Raw genomic sequence first — 25,997 nt, forward strand, 5'->3', positions numbered from 1 at the left:
ACGTGTGGACTAAAGCACACACTGGATGGACATGCACACAAACACACACATACGCACAAGCACGGAGGGTTGGGGGGGAGCTGACCGCGCCAATAGTTTGTCTCCAAGAATCGAATGGGGGGTGGTTTTCTGAGGACCAAAGGGGAGAATGGAAGATGACAAAATAAACGAGTGCTCTCTTCTCCCGCTTCTCTTTCTGTCATCAATCCCCTCGCGGAAGAGGAATGATCTGCCACAGTCTTTTTGTTGAACGAGCTGATACAACTGCACACAAGCAAACCCCCCCCCCCCCCCATCCACTCACACGTACACACTTTCAAACACCCACAGACACAGATTCCCCTGCATCATTTTGTACAGGCCACATTGTTGTTGACTCAGTGATCTGACGAATGACACCCCTATTTCAATTATTGACCCTCCCCTGTGCCTCCGGCTGTGTCTCACCCTATAACCGCCTTCGAAAAAAACAAATCACGAAGTGGCTCCGCATTTGAGGTGGAACCTCTGTGAAAATGATGACGAGTAAGCTCGGGTTGACCCCGTCTGGTCTCACGAGGTTATTAAGGCCCAAGATGAAGGCCACGGGGACTGGGGAAGAGAGAATGGGTAGATGTGGTTAGATAGGACGAAACAAAGACGTCTAAGATGTGGCCCATCTTTCACTGTGAAACCCGCCTCTGAGCAGGGTGTTGAATTCCCTCCTAGGCCCTTGTCAGGAATCACACGCTGTGTGCGTGTGCGCGCGTGTGTGATACAACATTTGGTTGGGCGTTGTTTTTGTAAAACCGTCTAAAAGAGTTTTTCAGGTCTACTTTGACGAATGTTTTTTGCAGTGTATTTAATAGTAAGTGAGCAGCTGAAGTGGGACATTCCACGAGAGCATCATGTGTCATGTTAAGTCACTTTCTAAGATGGTTGACTGGGAGCTTTCCGAATTTGCTTGAGAGCAATTGTGATATCTAAAAAAAACAAAACAAAATGCCTCAAAGATCAGTACATTTAGAATGGGAGGAAGGACAAGGTGTTTGTCTGAGCGCAAAATGGTGCGTCGAAGCTGGGAAACAGATTGAATATTTTTGATGGATATTTGGACAAGGGGGTAGAGGTTTAAGGCACCACTAAAAAGAAAGAAGATATGTTGCAGGTGGTAAATGTATTTTTTAGAGTACATCTTTATGTGCAAGGTCCACAAGCATTGTAATAAATATATACATGACTGATATAATCAAAATGTATATCTTACCTGTATTATCAGGACAGTAGAACTGGAGCTTTCCACTACATTTCATTGATGAATTGCATGACAGAATAGAGTAGTATCTCCATAGTATTAAGACATACAGTAGGTTGACTCTGTAAACTGCATGAAGAGGTTGGGATTTTTATTTTAATTTTATTCAATGTTTGAAATTAAGTATTTTAATTCAATTCAATTCAAAGAGGTTGGGATGTAGAGGACTTATTCAGTGGCTGTGAGGCGCATGATCAGAAACGCAGATTTCCTTCAGGAATGCGTACACATTCTGTGTCTTGAGCAGAGAACCGGGAAATCATTTTTCCCCTTTGCTGTAGAATAATCCAATAGCATCAACTGACAAAAGTAGTTACGGGTGAGACTCCTAGCCTGGTGTGTGTGTATTGGGAATTTTGACAGGACAGCAAACCTTGTGAATGGTGAAGTTTTATTCTAGTCGCTCTACAGAGAGAGAGAGAGAGAGAGAGAGAGAGAGATAGAGAGATTGAAAGAGAGAGAGAGATAAAGAAACAGTGCCACTGTACAGAAGAGCTCCTGTGAAATTCACACAAAAAATATTGTTTTTACTCTTTATCATTTATAATTCTCAATGATGTATTCCAGTATGAATTTACAAGCGATGTATACAGGTGTCATTTCTAAATATATTCAAAATAGTTCCTTAAAAGTCTTTGAGGAAGTATTAGTTTAAAAAAAAAAGCTCTATTCTTACAGCAAACATAAAGAAAGAGGTCTCGTATCTTTGGAGGGATAGCAGACTCAAAGTAGAGGGTTGCTTTTTTTTCCTTTTATCTTCTTTACAGTTGAAGTCCTGACTACACATGAAGGAGAGGGAAGAGGGAAGCAGAGCTGGTGATACAGTCATTCTCACCTGCCATTGGAGGAAGAGCAAGGATGTCCCGCCATACCAAGCCAAGCCCTGACCCCTGACCCGCTACCCCATTGGGCAAAAAACGTGGCCTGATAATGACCCGTCTACCAATGAGGAAGTTGCACTAGGGTCAAGTCCTCGCCTTCTCCCCCAAAACAGCAGCAGCATCTTCATCATCGTGTTAAACATAGATAATTCTTTTTTTGATCTCTCAAATATGTATATACTCACACCTGGTTACAACGCATTAGTGATCATAACATCATAACAAAAAGAACAAACAAAAAAAGAAAACATAAAACATTAAAATTGTTACATCTGGGGTTGCATGCCATCACCTCATTATTTATCATTAAATGTAATTAAAATACATTTTGCCATTAAAAACAGCAGGGTTGTCATCACAAGGGTGTGTCAGTGTTTGTGTGTGTTGGAACATAAAACAGCATCAGTTTACATGACAGTTCTGTAAAAGTAGAACGGATAGAACAAATCGCCATGAGTTCATAAAATGCAAAGGGTGCCGTTTGATTTTTTTTTTTTAACTTGTGCATATTGTTCACTTGTCAGCTCACACAATCAGCATGTGGAGATAAATATGATAATTATAATAAATATGCAGAATAGATGCAAAAAAAAGGACAAATGTAGCTCTTCAGTCAACATCGGGTAAGCTGATCGGGAAGAAAGGAGAGGTTCTCTGCAGTATTCCAAGAGTACAAAAGGGTGATATGACCTTGGTTGTTAAAGGTGGAGCTTCAATTGAAACACAGTGGCTTATGCAGTCGACTGCCATTTAAAAAACATGGACAGGAAAGAGAGAGATTCCCGTTTGGGTGTTCCACATGAGGGTAGCTTTTCAGATTTCGGACATTTGAGGAACATCCTTCATTCTGTTAAGGGGTGCATGCAACACACCCCTCACTGAGCAAAACGATCGAAGCACCCTACCACCATCCCTCCTTTCCCTCGTCTTCCTCCTCTTCTCTCTTTACTTGGGTTGCATGAGTTCGGACAGAGAGCCGAACTGGAAGACCTTGGACTGGTAAACACCAAAAGGACAAAAGTTTGATCCTGTGTTTTTCTTTTTCTTTCTTTTTTTGTTTTTTTCATATTTTCTTTTTCTACAAAAAATCTGCAATGTTCTGTTGCTACGGTTGAAGCTCCCCCAAAACACACAGAATCATCCTGAGGTATTTTATTTGATTAAATTTGGCTTTGTGAGTCCAATCAAACAAGCAAATCAGTAAGTTAATATGATTACATGGTTTTTCTTTTTGACTGTACAATTTGTACAGTTTAATGCTACAAAGAAAAATAAACGTTTGTTCGGCACACATGTACATGGAAGAATGCGCATGTGCAAGTCTTTTCTGCCAAGTGTTATCAAAAAGAACAAAACAGACAATCGAACAAACAAACAAATAAATAAACAATCAGATTATGAACCAAATGTTTTGGTTGAGTCTTCAAGCTTGCCCAAGTTCTCTCACGCACACGCACACACACACACACACACACACACACACACACCACTTACTCCACAGTAAGATGGATACATAATTGATGAGCACATAAAAGTGGAGACTCTTCGGTTCCGTCCCTCTCCATTGTTTCCCACCCACCCCGTCCCACCCAAACATCACTTTGAAGGTAAACACGGGATCCATCTCAACTGGTGATCCTCAAGAGCCTGGTTGAATGTGGAGCAATAATTGAATTTTTAACACAATCCCCAGTTTCTCTGTAGTGGTTAGATAATGTATAGCCTGGTCAGCTTTACAAAAACCCAAAGAAATAAAGTGAAGTGGTTCTAGAATAATCCAACACTGTAATGATGTGTCATGTTGATTAAAAAAGGAAAGGAGGAAGGAGGAAAGAAGGAAGTAATCGTCATTGTTGGTTGTTGTTTTTTTTTTACAGTCAATACCCTGTTTCTCAGTGGCATGGAAGTCAAAAGACATAAACACCTTACTGCCCATCCCCTCCCCAACTTTGATAAGGTGGTGATGGACCCACTTGTCATTTCATCATCTTCTCCCTTGCTGTCTCCTCTTTGCTCTCTTCCCTCCCACCATCCTCTCACTCTATTGGAGCATGAGCCACAGCATGACACTGTTTTACTAAGCACAAAGGTCAAGGAACAAGGTTTCGATTGTACAAGTATCCATCCACCATATCTCGCAAGAAAAAGACGCTTTTCGAAAACATGTAAAAAATGTGTCTGAGATTGTATATGTGTATATTTTTCTCACCTCCGACACAGAAAAAAAAATCAACATGCAAAATAATCTACTACACTTGATGGTATATTTCAAAAAGCTATGCTTTTTTCAAAAGCAAATGTGGGAGAGAGGGTTTTAAACTAATTGCTATTGTGCTACCAAATAAGCAAACACTAAAATCTTACATAGGGGGATCCGGATGCCAGAATCCCTAAAAAATCTTATAGTTTAATATAATAAAAAAGCAATACTTTGCAATTATTTTTTATGTGCAGAGCCACAAATGAAATGCCCATCATTTGCCTCACGTCTTCCTACTTGTCTGTCTTCATTTTGTCAGTGTGTCTTTTTTTATCTGTCAGTCTGTAAACATTAATCATTGATAGCACCTACATTACTCTGTTTTCTCACCACTACCCTGGCCCTTTGCAAATTCTGACCGGACGCACGGCAGCCATCTTCCAAAAACGACGGTATGCTCCACTCAATGCCATTTAGCCACTCCTCTCCTTTCGCCCTCTCTCTCCTCCCTGTTACTGCCAGGTGTCTCGTGGCCATATTTGTCAGAGTTACAAGCAGCAGACCGCTGGACTAGCTCACTGTGATGTCCCTGCCCTCCTGGGTCACCTCCATGTCTGGCTGCGACATCAAACGTGCCCATCTGGTCTCCCTGTCAGACCTCTTCTCCTCACCTTGTAAGCCCTAAGCGTGACAGTGGAGGTGGAAAGGAAAAGGGGGAGAATGAGGAGGGATTGAAAGAGAGTTTTAATCTATCTCTCTCCCACTAATTTTCCTCTCATATAATTTCCCCCTATCCTCTTCACCTCTTTTTCACTAATTTCAATCACAGATCAACTGCCTCTTTGCCAACAACTTTCACAGGAGTCATCCCTTAATGTTCCTTAGGCCCTCTTGGCCCCACTAATGGGACTATGCCATTTCCTACACCTTTGATTTCCCTTCCCTTTACACCCGGATACATAGTGGCAGAGTGCTGGCAATGCGTCCAACTCATTGGTACATGGCAGAGAATGGATATAAATGGTGATATCATCTGCAAACAGAGTAGAAGTAGTAGTACTGTCATACCAAAGTGGGCACAAGTTCTTTTGGGTTACAATGTCGAAGAGAAGAAGAAAATGCAGTGTGGCTATGGCATCCCTTAGCGGATAACATAGCTAATAAATTATAATACAAACCCAGAGAGGAGTAAGGAGGAGAGAACACATTATTTTGTTTATCAGCTAAACATCTGACTCCAGACTGGGGATTTTTTTATACACCCGTCTATTGCTGAACTGGGCTGAGTTAAGGACGCCACGCGGGGCCGGGTATGCACTAGTCTTATTGGCTGAGTAAGGCATCACATGCTCTTTATTGTACATGTCATTAGTTATCCGCCCGTCCCGTGAGCAGTATGAAGTGGTGGATTTAACTGAAGAGCGGAGATTGTTCGCATCGTTGCGTGTTTTGATGGGGGCCGCTCCAAGGACCGTTGCAGGCGAAGATACTGCCAGCTGTTTGTAAATATCAGAGGAACTACGCCCATGGACCAGTCTGCTGCTGGTGTCATCCCTCAGCGAGTGGCTGAGGAAAGGGTTTTCCGAGCCATGGGCCGGATACAGGGACTTGCTCCTCTTGCTCTCCTCCAGGTTATGGTTAAACATAGATTTGGACCCAGTGCCAAACAGTCTGCCGGAGTAGGGACGCATTCCAAAGAGGTTCGCATAGTGCGAATCAGATGCGGAGTCCAGGAAGCGATCCTTCTCTTTGAGGCTGACACTACGTGCTGGTCGGCCAAGATCTACATCCTTGGGCTTTTCTAGCATGATGTTGTCAAAGGAGTGCTGACGACTCAGCCTCAAGCGGTTCCTCTTTTGGACATGTGGCCCATCCGTCTGTGGCCAATACAGACCAAACATTTCATCTGGTTGCTGCTGCTGTTGGTGGTGCATGGTGGGGCTGACCAAGGGGTCTGTGAGGAGCTGGTCCTCACTAATGTCATACAAGTTGGCCATGTGGAGGCATGCTTCACACCGATTATAGGGTGAGCGTGTGGCAGAAGCTGAAGCAGATCCAGTAGGTGGGTATGACCCTGCTGGAGGGTAGCTAGCGTTCACTTTGGACAAGCAGGAACGGCAGTGTGTCTGTTTGTACCGATCAAGGGATTCAAGGTTTTTCTCTTTCAGGTTGTAGTGTTTAGAGTAAGCTGGGTCTGGTAGAAGATCAGAGTCTGCATGATGCAGAGGCGAGGAGTTCAGATGAATGATGGGCTGCTCACATTTCCTATAGTTGTCACTGTGGTCGGAGTAGATCTCTGGGTACTCCAAATCATCCGCAGCAAGACCACGACTCTCGCGGTAGAGAATGGGGTCTGAGTGCAGGCTCAGTTCTCGGTCTGAGTCGATGGTGAAGATTTTCTCTCCTCCTCCTCTCCCGCTTTGGTTGGTTCCACCGCTGACCTGCTTAGTCTTTAAGTAGGACAGCTCCACCTCACTGCAGTCCCTTGGGTATTTCGATGCCACTGGTCTTTTTTTTAAGTTGTCCTTGGACTTCAGGTGCTTGTTGTTTTCTGGGTCCTTGTAGGAGGCTGCCCGACTGGAACAGTCTGAGATGTCAGAGTGGGCTGTGTCCTCAGGGAGGTAGCGCTGTGTCTTCATCGACATTCGTGGATCTGGCATCAGCATGTCAGGCATTGGAGGGGGGCCAGGTGGCACCGAACGGAGCGTGTCCACTGACTTCTTCCACAGGGTTCGAGGTGGCTTGGCATTACTCTGGACTGAATCAGCATTCACTGCCACCTCTACTGTGTTGGGATTGGCATCATTTAGGGTCAAAGGATGCTGCCCCCCCTGGAAGATGTAGTTGTTAAGGTGATCTTTGTGGCGGTTAGCAAGATAAGACTGCAGGTCACCAGTGTCTCCATAGATCATATCTTTGGGAGCATAGCTTCGGTTGTCAGCATAGATGAAGTTTCCCTTCTCTGCCATCATGTCCATGATCATTGGGCCAGCTGAGTGCATGAACTCACGTTTGGGTGAGTTCATGCGGGAGCCGCTCAGGTTTGACATGTTGGTCATCTGTTTGGCTGACTTAATGAGCTTAAGCATTTTGTCCTGAGGGCTAAAATCCAGATCTGTCTTTTTCTTCATGTCAATATGGACTCCGTGGATGCAACTCCAGATTCCCTGCATGGAGACATATGGATGAAGTGTAATGGGAAGGAAAGACAAATGAAAAAGTGAAGAAGGGTAACAGGAGACAATGGGAGGAAGAGGTGAATGAGAAAGGTAAAGAGATACATGGAATGCAAGACAGAAAATTGAACATAATGAAGAATTGAAATGGAGAGAAAAAGACAATAATTATTACTCCTCTATTCAAACCAAACATATTATAAAAAAGAAGCTTTATTTCATGTCCTTTGATTTGTAAGACTTTGACTATATGAACATTGTTTTGTTTACTTGCAGTGAGAACTATATAATAGGGAAGTACTTCAGTAGAAAGGATTCAGAATTAATCATGTAGACACCAAGACAACAAAACACACACAAAATTACCAAAGAAAGTTATCCAACCAGCACACCAAAACGGTATTTAGCACCACTGCCAGCACAAACTCCTATCTACAGTATCATAACCCCAAAAACAACCAGTCCCCTATATTTTCTAAAGGGATAAATTGGGATGCAATGCAATGAAAAACTATTCCAGTAGCTCCATCAACTTGACAGAACAACTATACGGTCTAAAAAAACTCTATTTTGTAAAAAATGTAAAGGAAGTAGGCTCCATCCAACTAAGTCACCTAAATCAACAATACTAAAAAATACAAGAAGCTGGTTCCATTGTGTCTTTTGTATAATTGCATGCTGCCGGCCTCCCTCAGAGGCACTACAGGGTACACAGATTCTTTGAGAAACAGCAAACAGCAGAAATTACCTTCACTTTGACTGTGAGGGAAATACAATAAATTATGGGTTATTTATTTGAGCTAGCGACTGCTAATCGAATGACAGAGTAATGCAATAGAGCACTCCTTCTGTGGTTTCTCAGAAAAACAACCTCAAATTCTTTTCACGCTGCAACCATTTCCCTGTTAGACAAATAAAAAGCATTACTCCTGTTAACAGATTTTAAGTGCTTTTTGGTTTAGCTCACATTTTGTGGACTCTATCAACACAAGAAAGCCCATTAAGGATGTATCGTGCCCCTTCGTTTTTTTTTCTTTTTTTCTCTTCCCTATGCCGCTCTGTTAACTTTGCAAACAACACTTTGCCCCCAAAATAGTGCAGAGACACTGCAGTGCATTTAGGAATGCACGTCCATGTCTTCGGTTCTCACACACAACCAGGGAGAACGCTGACCTTTTAGTGGAGTGAGAGGGAATAGATTGATTTAGCGTGGGTTGCTGTGATTCCACCCAAAAAAAAAAAGCATGCTGCAATTAAGATCTATTTTTGTCTATATTCAGGGCTGCCTCGTGATCCCCCCTCCTGCTTTCATCCCCATCGCTCCCTCCCCATTCTCCTCTGCGCAGCCTTCTCCCTTGTTTCACTCGGTTTACTTTAGCAGTAGCTCTCTTCCTCCGCATGTTTGGGTACGTGCGTACTTGCTCTGCTTCCCTTGCTCTGTTCATGGAGAACAGAACTAAAACAGGCCTGTCTGACCTCAATAAGGCAGAATTATTCCCCAATATAGTTGCAGTGCTTCGTTGCACCTTGTAGCCTTGAACACAACCACTATTAAAACAAAAGAGCCACATACTCACATGTTCACACACTTAATGGCCCGTTTCTGGAAGTTGACTGTTGGGCCAATTTCAAGATTGTTGTTCCAAAGTGTGTCTCGTTTTCATTAAAGATGTATGTCTATGTAAAGCTGTAGCAGGTGTTTGTTCTCCCAAACCCCAATTCAACTTTGTACACCTTGCTTGTAGCAAATGTCTGCACACGCAAACATACAACACACAAAAAAACCTGTCCTCACCCGGCTGATGGAGAACAGGAGGCCGGGCGTGCCAGAGCAGACCCCGGTGAAGCAGTATCTGAGCCTCCAGTAGAAGAGATGCTCAGAGACAAAGGTGATGAGGGACAGCCCCATGGCTGTGGCCAGCATGTAGAAGACCCCAGCCATGTTGTCCACATCCAGCTGACTGGACATCACCTCGTTCTTCTCATTGTGGCAAATTCCTGTCAGCCACTGGGCTTCCAGTTCCTCCATTTCCCCTGAAAGGCAAAAGAACAGAGAGAGAGACAGAGAGAGAGAGAGAGACTCAAATCCTTTACAGAATTGCCCTTTGGGGTTTGAATTCAACAAATCCCAAGCTTAGACATAAGTTTATTCCTGGATAGCGCATTATATGATGTACAGCAATAGAGTTTCTATTCAAGTCACTGTGCATGTACATAAAACATCCTGTAGAAGCTTCTGTAAAATCTTGTGAACTTACATTTTAATCATTGCATTAGGTTCAAATATGATGGTGGCAAATGTTTCATATTTTCTGCAAAGACGGTATTACTTTAAAAGCATAAAGGATGTATAAGTCGGACTCCTACTTTGTTTTCAGTGTTTTTTCCAACATTTCTTCGTGAGATTTAAAGATATATTATGTCTGCTTTTGAGTCAATTTAAATTTAAAAGAATGTAACAGCCTACATGGGATAAATGCTAATGTATTGTTTTTTGTTTCGCCGGGCTGTGGTTTAAAATAAATTTCTTTGGGCATCACCGAGCAACCAGGCTTCCAGTCCCCTCTGATGGGGCAAAGAGATTGTTTCTTCATTGTTAATGAAAGTAAAGTAGAAAGCAACAAAGACCTTATCTTTTCTCATTCGTCACTCTGTGTTCCCTTTGCTCTGTTCCTCCTCCCTCTCTGGCTTCCTCTGTGACATTTGGCGCGTGGCTAATCCAATCTGTGTCATTCAGGGCTGGATAACTAAGGCTGCTAGTGGGGAAAGACAAATATCATGGTGGTGTTCAGCTAGATGTCTTAGGGGTGCAGACTCACTAAGACATCATTAACCCTTGAGGACTTAGGAGAATTTGTCTCCTGTTGGATTTGCCCAATAGAATAGATACTGATGTATGTAGCCATGGCGCATCTTTGTTTAATATGACATCATGCCATTATGCTTGGAACTGGCTACAGAAGAGAATCAAGATAAATGAGAGCTTTAGTTATCAATAGTTCACTTTGTCTCTGGGTTCTCCTGTTTTTTTATAGAATGCATTCAAGGGAAAAGCTGTGGGGAGCTGCCACTGTCTGCTCTGTTTCTCTGAGTCTGTGAAGGAAGTGTTGCTGAAATTCAAATCGTGTCCCCTTCAGTGGCCAGGCAGCTCAGGCAATAGTCTGGTGACCGGTCAGCCGGAACACAGGAACACACGTTCAAAAGTTTAATCCGCACTTCCACGGCTTTCTTAAGTGTTTTAGCTGAAGAACCTAGGATTAAAAATAGAAGGAAAAAAGAAAAATATATTTAAAAAAAACATTTGAGTGCAGTAACAAACCTTTTTAGAATTCTATCTCGTCCATGACCTTATTATGAACCACACACACGAAATCCATTACAGTTGCTCGACTTTCTCTCAGTGTAGGTTCAGTTAGAATGCTTATCTGCACTTTGGAATAACTCTTCCTCAGTTCTTGACCATGACCGAATGGTATTTTACAATCACAGTCGACATGTATAAATTTGGATTAGCAGCACTGTTCCAAGATAATACACTGGATCAAGACAGTGCTGTCTGAAAGTAGGAAGGTGTAAGAGTACAAATGCTGTACGAGTGCGAAACAGGTACCGGCCAGTGGACCAGCACCAAGTGTTTTCAGACAGCCTGTTTTGTCTCCGTCCGTCCGTCCGTCCTTCCGTCTGTCTCTGTGTTCTTCACCTTCATCCACTCTTCCCCTGAACACATCTTCACCCTGTCTCCCCTGTCTGTGAAAAGCCATATGCTCTCCACCCACATTGCGTCTCTCTGATCAAGAAGCATCTGCCAAGACTCCGAGTCACTGTCATCTATCAAGGACCTGGCCTCCTCTCACGCCCCATCCCTCTCTCTTACAACATCCTCATTGGACTGGTTCCGTCTTTCTTCTCTTTTGCATTAAATATCTTCAAAAACTACAAGTGTAGGAAGATTGGATGGGATTAATGATCAGGAGAAGAATACAAAGCAAAACTTAAACACTGAGACAGATTTTTTGGTCAAAACTTACTCAGCCATGAAATATGATGGAGTGCGGCCTGCATGCTCTGCAGCCCCCCGATAAGATTCGGTTAGAGAGGATTCTTGTGACACCAATGCTCATTTAATCAACTCCAGTGCACTTAATGTGAGTGGCTGTGAACACTTGGATCAGCAAAATGCTTTTGATGAATGAATCCGTCACTAAAAGCTTGAGCCGTCTCACTTTCTCTCAGTTTTTCGCAAATGGGAAATTGTTTATGTAAGAAACTTAGAGCTTCTGTAAACGGAGGAATGTGGCGATTCAGATAGAGCAATGCGAACACAAACACACACACGCACACAAATTCCGGTGCTGCAGAGAGGACTACATTGGAATAACTTACATACTTTGCCCTCTGTTTAGAGCAGCCTTTTGTGTCCTGAATAACATCAAAGGACTATTTATACTGCGCTGCTTTCCCCTTGTGCCGTCAGCAGACGAGGCGGCAGGGATGCGCACGCGGGTCTGAGAGAGTGTGCGAGTACCTGTGCATGAATTACAATGCTGGCAGGGAATACTGTGACCTGTTTTTCCTTCCGGGTGAGCGTCCTGCACATTGTATTTGAATACGAGAACACATGTGCGAGTGGTGTTTCTCACCATCTCCGATAATGGCCAGGATAGCCAGGTCCACCTGTCGTTTCCAGTAGGAGCCTTTCTGGAGAGCAATGCCGTAACCTGTTGTAGCAAAGATGTACCTGACCGCAAGCACGTACACACACACACGCACACACACACACATACATACACACACACACACACACACACACACACACACACACACACACACACACACACACACACGCACGCACACACATATATATTTTAACTTTTGTTTCTCTGGATGGTGGCACTGTGACAAAAAATACCTTTAAGGATCAGCCCAACGATGCACATATGTCATAAACAAGAAATATGGGTTACAGATATGAGAATAACTAAGAGATAATGTTTGGTTGAACCCAAAGACAAGCGGGTCCCTGGTCTTATGAGCTCATACCACTACAGTCATTATATCACTTGTATATCTACCATCCAATTGTCAAATTTTTTGAAGCCTATTCTGTCTCAGAATATAATCACAATTTGAACCCAATTGACATATTTTCATTACAATTTAACCAGAATTTCCAAATGGAAATTTAAGGTAAAGAAACGACAGAAGACACGGCTTACACACAACGGAAATAAGCTGAAATCAAACTCCAGTATGGAATGATCATGATGATTGTCTTTCAGAAGTCAAAGGAAAAGTCTGACACTTTAGGAAGCACACTTACTTGCTTTCTTGATGAGAATTAGATGAGAAGATCAATACCACGCTGTTTGTAAGCTAAACGTGAGCAACTGGTGGCGTAGTTTTAGAATAAATGCTGGGAACAAGTGGAAAAGGGCTGTCTTTGTCCAAAGGTAACGGAATCATCCTACCGGCAACTCAGCAACATGCTGTATCTCATTGCTTTTATGCCAAAAAAACAGAGTGTGAGAAGAACAAATGCTGCGTTATGTGCCTGACTGCTTCTGCTCAGGACCAGTAACTCCATGAGCAAGAAAGCGAAGAAGCAAATTACCCTTTTTTAATGTAATGGCACAAAAATGATGTCAAATAAATAAGTAAATTCAGAATTCAAGTGGCTTGAATTTAGGTGCATCTTTTCTTAATGTAACCTAAACAAAACCCCTTTGCCCAACTTACATGGTGGTTTGAAGTCAAAGCAAGTCGGGATCACATGATGGTGTGTAGACAATCCACAGTGAAAGTGTATCTTTAACGATCTAAAGCTTTAGTTACCCGCTGCCGATGGTCACCAGCTTACACCCTTCATCTCTGCCGGCCATGTAATTCAACACTGCAGCATCGTAGATGAAGGCGTCCAGTTTACTGCAACAGAGGACGAAAAGAGAACACAAGAGAGAGACAGAAGAGTGAGGGGATGAAGACAATGCAAGAGGGGTTTCAGAGTTTGCACATGAGGAGACAGACAGAAGAAGAGGGGTATATTTCGTCGGAAATGTGCTGTTTGCGGAACAATTGGAAAGCGTTTGATTTATCTCCAACAGAGCTGCGACCCAAGCGTGACCAAACACACAAGAGGACGCGGTGGGGAGTGGCTGAGGCTCGAGACAGCGCGCCTCACCGATCACCGGACTTCGGAGGCACACGGGCGACCTGAACAGAACTTTGGACAGACACAAACATTGACACTGTCACTTTCTCTCTCCGTCTCTGTCCACACACGTGCACACACACACCCACACACACACAAACACCCACCCACCCACCCACCCACCCACCCACCCACCCACACACACACACACACACACACACACACACACACACACACACACACACACACACACACACACACACACACACACACAAGCAGGTTGCGAAGTGGAACGTAAAAGATCCCAGACTCAGACTGACATTTTCAATGTAACTGATGCCGTAACTAAGCGTTGCTCTCTCTCTCACACACACACACACACACACACACACACACACACACACACACACACACACACACACACACACACACACACACACACACACACACACACACACACACACACACACACACACACACACACACACACACACACACACACACACACACAGACGCACGCAGACTAATAGCGCTGTGACTGGCTGGCATTTACTGAATGTCAGATCCAGCGCTCTAACGGAGGCTCACAGCCGATAGTTTAGCTGTGTAATTAGCTTAACCCAGCACTGGCTCCATCCACATAGACTGTGTGTCCAAACTTGTGGGGAACCAGGCGTGTGTGTGTGTGTGTGTGTGTGTGTGTGTGTGTGATTGAGCAGACGTGGCTGTGCACCGGCGCGTGTCTTTGAGCGTGGATTTGTGCGTGCATGTCTGTGGACGCTGCCCAGACATACTGTAGCACTGATGGCTTGGAGAGGGTTCCAGCCATCGCCCCCGTGTCACACCTTTATGCGGGTGAAGAAAAAAAAGCAGCGGTTCACATTTTCCTCTGCCTCGTTCCTCCTATGATTTGGAACGTCAACTTCAACACAGCAAAATAGCCATTAAGCGTGACTCTGAATCCTATTTGACACCCCTTCAGGAGCCATTCTTCTGTACGCTATACCGAATCTGTCACTTTAACAGTACAAATGACACCTGCACCACCAGTACTGTAGACGTTGTGGTAAATGTCATTCCACGAGTACTGTAAAGCATTGGGGTTAAAACGTTTTTAGGAATTCCAAAAAAAGTTATATGTACCAAATTCAGTTTCGGTTGAAACATGCGGGACACAGACGGTCATAAAAAAAAACGTTGTGTTAGCGCGAAGAAAAGAAAGTGCACAGAGTTCAGGCTGGAGGCTCACACGACTCTTTGGGTCGAGGCAGGATTTTACAACTCTGGAAAGTTACCACAACGGCAATAAATCCAGCGCTAACTGCATCCGCATTTGCACGTTGACATTTTTAATTTGTTGAGTGCCATATGGGTTCACAATGTAAGATATTGTAGTGTCTGTGTGCATTTGCATATGTTTGACTGGTAAATGGAGCATGACATGAGCCAAAGGTTAAGGCGCGATGAACTTCTTGTCAGAAACGAGCCCTCCGCTGTTCCTCCAGTGCCCTTTGGGACGTGACTCTCTCATTGAATATGAATGAATGAATGAATGACTGGGCAGCACAGTGCTCGTGTCAGTTTGATCAGTGCGGCTCTTGTCAGCACTGTGACAATATATTTGCAACAGATATAGATGCAATGGTCATTCAACTGATTTGTCGTTCATTTACTCCACCGTGCCCGTTTGTGGTTCCTGCGCCTGTGACAGAGTTTGTGTGTAAAGCCTGTCAGGCCCTATGGGTGATGAGAGCCAATGTAGCCGTCAAGCCTCAAACAGCTGAACGCCACACTGTTGCTCATCTGCTAATAACACAGACGAGAATTATCAATGAGCCTCTTACTTACTGCACGCACACACTCACACCCACGCACACACGCACGCACACACTCACACGCACGCGCACGCGCACACACACACACCTGCAGGCAGCTGTGTGCACAATAGCATGTGTTGTTTTCATTTCTAAGCATGTTACATGTAGTATTGGTTTAATGTGGTATGTGTGTGCTTGTTTACACATGAGCTGTATATTAATGCAATGGCGAAGGCGAGTGTGACGGAGAGTATTATCGATGGCGGGATGGTTTAAGCTATATACACTGGTTTATGCATGACTCGTGGATGAGAGACAATGAGCTGCAAGAAATACCTGCATAAAAATCATGGATTGAGAATTCTATCCTGTGTGTGTCTGCGTGAGTGCGTGCGTGTGTGTGCTCTCTCTCCTCCCAATGAGAACACTGATTGGATCCCACCCCGTAGCCATTAACAAATCAGGAATAATGTCTTGTCATATCATATCATCAACCTTTCGCCCTTTACCTTCACAATTTGTTTCCCCTTTTCCCTTCCCATCTCTCCATTCCTTGATAACCTTCCCCTTCTTTCCCTGTCTCCTTCTTCTCTCTCTTCTCACTTTTCCCTTTTCTACTCTTACCCTCAATTCTCCCCCTTTTCTCTTTTCCGTCGCCCTCGCTTCTCCATCCCATTACCCACTTTCTCCTTCTCTGCTCTCTTGCTCCTTTCCTCCTTCCCTCCACCCTTCCATCATGTCCTCCAATCAGACACTTTGCCCTTGTCCTCCTACCCCACCCCTTTTCCTCTTTTTCCCATGCGATGGTGCAATGAAAGTCACCCCTCTGCCTCTCCCCCATCCTTTTCTTTTCACCATCTTTACCTCCTCTTCTCTATCCATCCAACACTCTCCACCACTCTTTCCATCTGTCCTTGGTTAGCTTTGTGATAACGCTCCCTTCTTTCCTATCTGACACACACACATACACACACCACCACCACTGCCAGTCCCATTAAAGACCAGTACTAAAAATAGACCCTGCTGTTCCCAATGAGGAAGCCCATTCATCCCCAGTCTCAGAGGGGCTGTCACACAAACACACACACACGTTGAATGTATATATATATATATATATGTGTGTGTGTGTGTGCGTGTGTATGTATATATATATGTGTGTATGTATATGTATATATGTGTGTGTGTATGTATATATATATATATACACACACACACACACACACACACATATGTTTACACATACATACATACATATATATACAAACACATATATTTTGCGTTACTAATATAATTTAATACTGGATCAGTAAAGGTGTGTGTTTACTGACAAACACACACGCACAGTGCTTCCTTACCCTGTTTTGAGGCTGACAAGTGCATCCACAACGCCAGTTTGATGATATTTCACCATGTACTGGTGCATGGCAGGGTAGTTCTTCCTGATGTTCCTCTCGGTGGATCCATTTGGGACCGTCCCAAAGCGGAACGGAGGTGAGTATGCATATGGGTTCTGAAACTGTGGCCGAGGGAAGAGGAATAATGGTGAGGACATAAGGAGGAGAGAAAACAAAGTGAAAAAAAACAGGTTAAACATAAATACAGATATAAACAGTGAGAGAACATTAATTCCTAAGCCAGGTTTATGGTGCTGAATAACGACTGGAAAAGGCATGTTTCAGAACATTTCGATGTCGATGTGAAGTCGACCTTTGACCTTTTGGATATTAAATGTCATCACTGCATAATTGTATCCGATTAGACACTGGTCCTAAAAAGTATCATGATTAGTGCATTAATAAAATGGAATAATTAAAAATGTGTTTTGTGACATCCAAGTGACTTTGAACTTGGCCACCAATTTCTAATAATTTCATCGTTGAGTCCAAGTGAGTGTTTGTAAAAAAAAAAAATTCCTTCATAAGAATGACGGACGAAAACATAATGCCCCTAACTACGACTGCCAACAGTGTTAGGGCATAAAAGGGCATATAAATAGTTCAGGCTGACACATACATGTAGAGTAAATTCATGATTATAATAAAATAGCCTGTTACATGCTGTATATTGTGGTTATATAATCCCAAACTTGAAAGGCAAAATATGATGTTGAAAAAAAAATATATATTCAGTGTCTGTAGTGGCTGTATTTTATCTTGGAGATCTACTTTAATTAAGAAGAATCCAGTTCTTATGTCAAAACAAGTGCGCTGCATAACAGTGTGGCACTTCATTATTTGCCTTTCAGTGGATGTACATCACGAAGACTTAACCATTAGTTCCTGTAATATGTTCCTGTCTGAACATGTCCCAACATTGCCGGCGATTCAATTTGAGTTTCTAATATTGGATCATCACATCACAGAATTTTTAATTGCATCATTTTGTACATTGTGTGTAGATAACAACAGTGTGCTGATTATTATTTTAACAACATTATAGTTTTTAACTGAGTAGAAAAAAAACACAAGTAACCCCTTTCAGCACTGCAAAAATTTAAATTGTTTATCAATTTTAAAAAAGTACTCAAATTGGAAACACGCAAAAGTAAAGTTAACAAGTTGAGGAGATAAGAAGTGAACACAATTGATAACTTTCATTTGAAAAGAACTTAATTCATTTGTGTGTTACCAACTGAAGCATTTCTTTTCTTTAATTCAATATTTTTCTTCTCTTAAATTTTTCCACAAATGTTTCCACTCATTATATCTAGTTATGACTTTCATCTGATTTATAATTGACTCTGTACAATATCAAGCAATAGTACTTAAGACCCTAGTTAAGAGACCAGTTCTTCCCTCCTTTACTAAAACTAATTTTCTTCTCCATTTTTTTCCCTCTCTTCATTTCTCTCCATCTCCCTCCTCCCCCCTAAGTGTCCCCCTCAGGTATAATCTAGTCAGTGTACAGGTCAAGGGTTCTGTAGTAGTGTGCTTGTCACTGCGGTAACAAGCAACCCTCAAGCACTGCGGTAACAATCTGCCCTGAGTGCCAGAAACAGATGAACCCCATCAATTAGAGGAGTGTATCATGAGCTCCACTTCAACCACATGGTGTGTGTGTTGTGTGACACTGAGGAGTTGTTTTGCTAAATAGTATGAAAACCGCTGTGTAAATTAATTTTTCAGGGCGGTTTTCATATATGTGTCTGTTTTTCTTTGCTTCCACATAGACGCACGTGAAGGATTTTATTTGCACATTGTAAGCATTGGTTTTCAGTCTGTCGTCTGTTAAACATCTGCAAAGATTATTTATGTTTGACTGAGTGACCCTGCACGTGGCATGTTTACATCACAAATGTATCTAGGTAATAGAATATGTAAATATATACGGATATCTATGCATACTGTATCTGCCTGCGCGCAATGTGGGTCTCTGTTGTGTAATCAGGTCAGGGTGAGGGCACGTTGACAAGTCGAGCTCTACTGTGCGTGTGCATGTGAGAACTGGTGATGTCATGCAGTGTGTGTCAGCATCACAAGCGACGGCCCCTCAGGAGACCTCCTCTCCGCACGCAGCCGTCCCTATTGTCACCACCTCCTCCCTAATCTTTCCTTCCCATCTTTGCAGCTAATTTAAGGTGGAGTCGGGGCCTTGAGGTCAGAACGGGTCGGAACACGTGAAAAAGGGGAAAGGGGGCATGGGCGCTTTGAATCTCCAGGCCGACTGTGGGGAAATGCAGATTGGGCACAAAGCGCTCCTCTCTCGCCGGATAATCACCGGCGAAGGGCTTTCGAGAACTGCACCATCTGCTGCTAATGAAAGCTTGATGCGGAGATGATGAGGGAATGGAGGAGCGGAGGCCGCGGAGGGTTTGTGGCGGAGACAGGTGGAGAGAGGAGGACTCGCCGCCCCAAATGGTCATGGCCCGTGTTCGGAGGTAACTTGTGACATGTAACAGCTTGATGTAATTAAATTACAAAAATTACAATTGCTAATCATAAAATGTTTGTGGTTACAAAGGGGTTATTTTCAGTGAAGAAAAAGCTTATATAACGTTCATTCTGTTGCTTTGCATCCTTTTTTTTTCCCGTGCAGAAATTCCTCCTCTTGGCGCATTTCCAGACAATGTGGGTCAGCGAAACCGCTGGGACAACTTTCAGCGCGGCGCCATCGTGCTTGACGCTGGCCTACAAGGAGCCGTCCCGATGTGAAGACACGCTCCGTTCATTTGGCGGCGGACGTTTTTTTTGATCTCACCTGGGCCACCGCCGTGCCAAGGCGGACAAGAACGCCCATCAGTGGATATTCAGAGATATTTAACTTCTTTACTGTGTAGTCCAAAGCTCGTTCGCCAGCAGTGAAAATGATGCCAAGTTGGGTTTTTTTTCCTGCTTTAATGCCTAGTTTTAAAATTTAAATAAATAATTAAATGTGATAAGTTACATTATGTTAATGGAGTAACCTATCATACAAAAGTATCCTTCCAGACACCGGTCATGACCAACCGCATCACACTCACAAAACCATTGTGAGCTTATTCACTAATGATGTAAATTAATCCCCAACTTTTTCTCCCAAAATATCCGGTTTTCTTTTTGTTAATTGCTTTTAAGTAACATTTTCAAGAGCATGGAATTTGGGGGCTTCAAATGGAATATAAAGACATGTTGAGATCAATACATCCGTCTGCGGAATCTCCCTGCAAACCTTTGAGGTTGTTGTGCGAAACCCAAGTGGGAACCATGCTGCAATAAGGATTAACAGTGTCTGCCTGTGGTACATTTACCTCAGCTCATCCAGCCTCCCCTGAAAATGTCTTCCCTCCTCTCGTCTCATCCATTTTGATTTGTCCCAGTTTTTTTGCTCCTCTTCCTCCTCCTTTTTGCTCTTCTCCTGTAAACTAGTCTATCTCCTTATTATGCAAGTTCTGCCGTTATATAAGCAAAGGACTCCCTGTTGTATGTGTGTCTGCTTGTTCGGGGTCTCCTGCATATCCATCTCCCTCACATGCCACTTTGCTTTTCTGCATATCTCTCTTAAAAACAGGGATTCTCGAGGACTTTATGTGATTTCTTTTTGTATATCTCTATCACACCAGCGCTACTTGGTAGTGGGCGAGTGTATTGCAATCAGTGGTGTTTGTCTGTCGGTCTGTCACAGCGATACCTTAGGCGGTTTTAATCCAATTTGGATTAAATTTGGCAAATTGGCTCGGGTTGGGTCAGGACCTGTGCTATTGATTGTTTTTCAAATCCGCCCAAGGTCAAAGTCACAGGATAAAAGTTTTAGCCTAACGCAAACAGTAAAATGAATGATGAAAGGATGGAAGGAAAGAAGGAAATTAAAACTTGTTTTTTCAGCGTTTGGGTCTGGATTTGAATTGTCTCTATGTAAGGAAACCTTGAGGCTACTCTCTTAATCTGAGGACACTTTAAGAGCTGATCTTTAAAAGCAATGCCGGTATTGCTCCCAATGTTACGGCAACACTGCATCTTTCAGAAAGTGTGTATGTGTTCAGACAGGTGCATCCGCTCTCAAGGGCAACTGCATCCAACAGTGCTTGTGATTGATTCCATGTAACTGGTGGTGCATCAGTCACGCTGCCGATAGAAGATGACTTTACCACTTAAAGCTCCCTTTCAAGACAGGCTAGAGAGATACTAGAAATGAAAGACACCATCGTGTGGACTGATGGTTAAAGTCATACAACAAGGTGATACCGGTGATCTATTAGAACTTGGCCGGAACAAAGTGCTGAAAGGAAGGAAGATAGACTGGCACATATAGTCATCACAATAATATATTGTCCTTGTCTGTAAAATCTGCAACAAAACATATCTCACCTTACCTAAATGTGCAACTGAAAGCATTTCATGATATTTCTTTTTCAATTTGTACTTTGATATTTGGTCTATGTATATATATTTTTATACACAATTTGTGTTCCAGGTTTCTTCTGGACTGATGAAAGTTGCAAATCCTTAAAACCTGCTTATCGCTGTTGTCGTGTCAGCACGGCAAACCGATACACGTGCAGCACTCCTTTGCTGAAATTCCTGAAGTGTGTGCAACACACTCTCTGCTATGAGCAGTCGAAAAAGAAAGGGGATGACAAATCTCCGTTTTTTGTACAGCCTAAGACCCCACAGACCCGTTACCTGACCGCCCTTGGGAGGCAGCTCAGTGAACACCCATTAGTCTCCCTTCACAAAAGATTAGAACTAATCAGTTTTGTTTGCATTAATTGTGTAGTTAGCGTATCAAACTCGGACAACCACATTTTAGCCAGCAATTAGTTTTATTGTATCTCCACAGGTGGCACACAAAGCACTGTTGTGTTTCCGCTGGCAAGTCAGAGATGCAATCTATTTGCAAAGAGATTTACTATGCACCACTCACTATCAATCTATTGTGCACAATCTTTGTATATTCATACTGAATTAAATGACTCATTGTAATAAAGAAAAGGCTATTGGACCGTAGTCGAGCCTTCTGAATCACCTATCAGCTCAGTTGGCAGGCTGTTAAGTGCGGGGTTGGTGGTTCCCCTTGCTCCTCCATCAATATGTGGAAGTGTGTTTTTTTTTTCTTGACAAAGACATTGAATCCCACTTTGCCTCTAATGTATGTGTGGGATGAGAGTAATGTCAAGTATTTTTTCCACAGTTGGAGAAACAACCAATCCGATTAGTGTTTTTTGTAAGTGGGACCAAATTCACACACTGTACACATGGCCTACACTGCATGGAAACAGAAAACAAAATGACAGAGCACTTAAGCCACTGCAGTATTTCTGACCAACGCAGGATTAAAACTAAAAATACTTGCCTTACATTTGGGTGATTAGAGAGCTCCAGTGGGACGACCGTGCTGCTCTGTGCCGGCTAAATGTGTAAGTAGGCAACTGTTTACTAAAAGAACATGATCGACTCATATAGTCTCATCTCAGGCATCTTTGACGTGGCTATGTTGTGCGGCGTTCCAGCCCCCCTAGTGGTCCAAAACCAGTTAAAGCAGTTTAAAGGAATATTCACTGACACGGATCTCGGCGGGGACTTTTCTTCATCATTTTGCTGGTCACGGTTGTCACGGCGTCCAGCCTCGCTCAGCATATCTGTCTGAATGGCCATTTAGCCTTTTTGTCTGGTTCCTTTCTTCCCTGACCCTGACTGTCTTCCCGCATCCCTTTAGCTTTCTCCCCACCTCAGCCATCAACGTGGCCCATATCTGTCCGCCTGTTGTCTTGTAACATCTTGTGCGTCTTGGCCCCTCGCTATTCCTCAGTCCCCCTCGTGCCAGTTGCTCTACCCCCCGCCCTCCTTCCCTCTCCCCCCTTCTGTATGTTGTCAAAACCCTCTACATCATTCTCAAATGCTCTCTCCTCCGTAGCATCTCCCCATACAATTGTCCTTCCCTCCACGGGAACTCTTCGCCCTCCTGTCTTGATTTTCCTTTCCATTTCTTTCCGTTTGGCTCGACCTTTCCGCTGATCTTTTAGCCTGTCTTCAAACATGTACTTTTCTATTCTGCTTCTCATTCTTATGTATAAATGATTTCATTTCAGTGCATGTCATCTTTTACAAAGCTTTAACGAACAAAAATTCAATTTACCCCTTAACAAAATAGCCTCCCCCTTAATGAAAAATGTCTTATCATTTGCAGTACACATGTACATGCCTACTCAGGATGGCTTGAGCATTTAAATCCAAACACAATTCCAAATACTTGCATCAGAGACTCATTTATGGATTTTAGTGGATTTCCTACACTTGTCCAACACTGTTCCAGATGTTATCACTGAGGTTGTAATTGCTGGATCTTGGATTATTTGATCTAATAGTAGATATTTGCTGTTATCATGCATATACAGCATTTGTTCTATTCGTGTTGCAGCAGATGTATACTTGGTTTCTGAAGATCTGTCCTCTGAGCCACTAAAAAGCTAGCCTTGTCTTTGCAACTTTGCACTTGAAACCACTATAAGTTACATTTAAGGCTGTTAGACTTCGAGGGGTGCAGAACGGTTGATGGATTGAACCACTAAATCACCACAAGGTGACCAGTGTTTTAAAAATGAGAAAAGCATGGAAAGCATGGAATAATTTTCTCATGGAATGAATTTTTGTGACAAAGCTCCAGGGCTGCAACCAAAATGCAAAGATAAAAAGATGTGAAAATGTTGTTTTTTTATCCCATCCTTTTTCTTAACTAACCTCTGAACTAACAGAACAAACCAGCATTTAGCCGGTGAAGCCTTTCCCATTTCCTTCTATTACCTTGTTGTCAGAAAGCCCGGTGACTTGGTCGACAAACTCCTCCTGGATCATGAAGGCGGCCAGGTTGGCAGTGTAGGAGGCCAGGAAGATGACAGCGAAGAAGGCCCACACGGACACGATGAACTTACTCGTGGTCCCTTTCGGGTTTTGCACTGGCACGGAGTTGTTGAAGACCAGACCCCACAGCAGCCACACGGCCTTGCCCATGGTGAAAGACGGGCCATGGGGATCTGAGAGAGAGGGAATGACAGATGGTTTAGAAGACATTTGGGAGCAGGGTGAGAAAACAAAATCTGAAACCAAGATTTTAATATCTACGCTCACCTTTTCCCTGTGCCAGGTTTCGGTTGAAGCCCAGCGGACTGATGTACTCAAACATGAAGACAGCCATTGCAGTCACCAGTAGGAGCATCACAAACATCATCACCCACACTGATGCACTGAATGGCTCTGAGATAGAGAGAGAGATAAGAGGACAGAGATTAGGTATTAACACAAGCTGTGTTACATATTATATATATCTTACACTTCACTTTTTTTTGCTTAACGCACGCTCCCTACTGTGTTTCCATGAATTGAATGAATAAATCAATCACGTATAGACACACACACACCCACGCAGAGGAAAGAACTGCATGGGTAACAAGCTGACTCTTGCATGTTCACAGAGCCCCTACACACACGCACACGGACACACACGCAAACACGCACACACAAACTCTTGCATACACTCAGGCACACCTCTTCTTTGACAGTGTGAGGAGGTGTACAGTATAGGAAGGCCTGGTGTCAGCACTCCTGTCCTCCCTCTGAGTTCACAAGACTACCGCAGAGATTAAACCCTGCTCTAATGTATGGGAGAGTGCTGCTGGCACGGGGCTGCGCACTGTGTGTGTCCAAGAATGTGTGTGAGCGTGTGTTTGTGTGTCGGTTGGCGAGCAGCCATTATGGGTTTCTTTCTGCTAAGCCTTTATAATTGGCACTTTCACAGAACTAACTGCATGCTGCACACATGTCAGTGTGCATACCTGCGTATGTGTCTTTGTGCCTCTGTGTGTGTGCGTGTGTGTGTGTGTGCGTGTGTCCTTGTGTCACGCTGGAACGCCACACATCAAGCGGATGTGACTGAGCAGCCATAATGGGGATATCCATGATCACTCAGGTTAAGTCCCTCTCAGGTAAGTCAGAGTCAATGTGGCAGGAAGCAGAATTTGGGCTTAAATCCCTCAGATAAGAGAGCGAGTATTGACAGCTGTATAAAAGGAACTGAATTGTGTTGTCATCTCTGTATCTCGGGGAACAAACACACACGCAAACGCACAAATAAATACCCTTCGACACTCACACAAACAGAAGAGCAAACGGGATCCTCCTCAACCAAGAGCGCAACAGTTATGCAGTGTGAGTTACCTAGGAAGGCTGACGGGGACACAGTTCCATTGCTACGGGAGACCATGACGCTGATCCCGGTTTCCACGAACGGGACGGAGAAATCGATGACCTCAGAACGCTCCTCATTGATCGTCAGAGATCCGACGGCCATGACGGCTTTCTTATAGACCACCTATCAGGGGCGGAGGAGAGGGACGATGGATGGATGAGGACAGTGAGTGGGTAGGTATGAAGGAAGATAGAGATATAGGGAGGGGTGAAGAGAGGGAGAAGGGGGAGATGCATGTGCAGGAGTTGGAAAAAAGGATGGAGGGAATGAGAGAAGAGCAAGGTTGTAAAGTTGAGGAAAGGAAGATGAGTAAATGAGTGGGAAGACAAAAAAGAAAAAAAAAAGATGTGTTGTAGGAGGTGGAGGCAGGAAAAGAAGGAGAAGAAGACATTTTACATCATATTTTTTAATCACTTTGGCATTCACTGGGGTTTTCCATGATAAAGGGCACTAAAATGCAACACACAACCAATGGCACGGCTGCCTGATGAAGCTGCACTACACTCATTACTGTGTTTGTTCAAATCCCCCGTTCAGTTTTTAGTTGAAACAGAGAGCAGGCAGACGAGCAGGGACATGGAGGCGGTTTTCTACACCTGCACCCTAAGAAACACACGAGAAGCAAGATTCATAATGCTCATAAAATCGGCTTGGTTATTTGTCTCAGTCGTCTCCTAACTCGATCTGGGCTCGGAAGATTTTACCCTTCATGGCAAAACAGTAAAAACTAACATAAATGAATAAACTCACCTTTTCCATGCAACAGAATATTCATTTTATTGATTGGACATTTTTATTGTTCGTACTCTCAGGTCGAAACTTAA

The 25,997-nt window shown here is 43.4% G+C and overlaps 1 protein-coding gene across 1 annotated transcript in view; it reads right to left on the reverse strand.

Annotated features, from left to right (window-relative positions):
- Positions 1 to 1,666: 1,666 nt before the first annotated feature.
- grin2aa (glutamate receptor, ionotropic, N-methyl D-aspartate 2A, a) overlaps positions 1,667 to 25,997 on the reverse strand; it is a 126,316-nt gene continuing 101,985 nt past the window's right edge. The window contains exons 9-16 of the mRNA XM_035616311.2: positions 25,143 to 25,296; positions 24,057 to 24,182; positions 23,733 to 23,962; positions 16,872 to 17,032; positions 13,384 to 13,473; positions 12,192 to 12,289; positions 9,347 to 9,585; positions 1,667 to 7,542 (exon numbers count right to left, since the gene is read on the reverse strand). Of these exons, the coding sequence (XP_035472204.2) occupies positions 5,599 to 7,542; positions 9,347 to 9,585; positions 12,192 to 12,289; positions 13,384 to 13,473; positions 16,872 to 17,032; positions 23,733 to 23,962; positions 24,057 to 24,182; positions 25,143 to 25,296 (3,042 nt within the window). The 3' untranslated portion in view covers positions 1,667 to 5,598. The remainder of the gene's footprint in view (positions 7,543 to 9,346; positions 9,586 to 12,191; positions 12,290 to 13,383; positions 13,474 to 16,871; positions 17,033 to 23,732; positions 23,963 to 24,056; positions 24,183 to 25,142; positions 25,297 to 25,997) is intronic.

The sequence above is a fragment of the Scophthalmus maximus genome, chromosome 17 (genome assembly GCF_022379125.1).
Source record: "Scophthalmus maximus strain ysfricsl-2021 chromosome 17, ASM2237912v1, whole genome shotgun sequence".
Classification (NCBI taxonomy): domain Eukaryota; kingdom Metazoa; phylum Chordata; class Actinopteri; order Pleuronectiformes; family Scophthalmidae; genus Scophthalmus; species Scophthalmus maximus.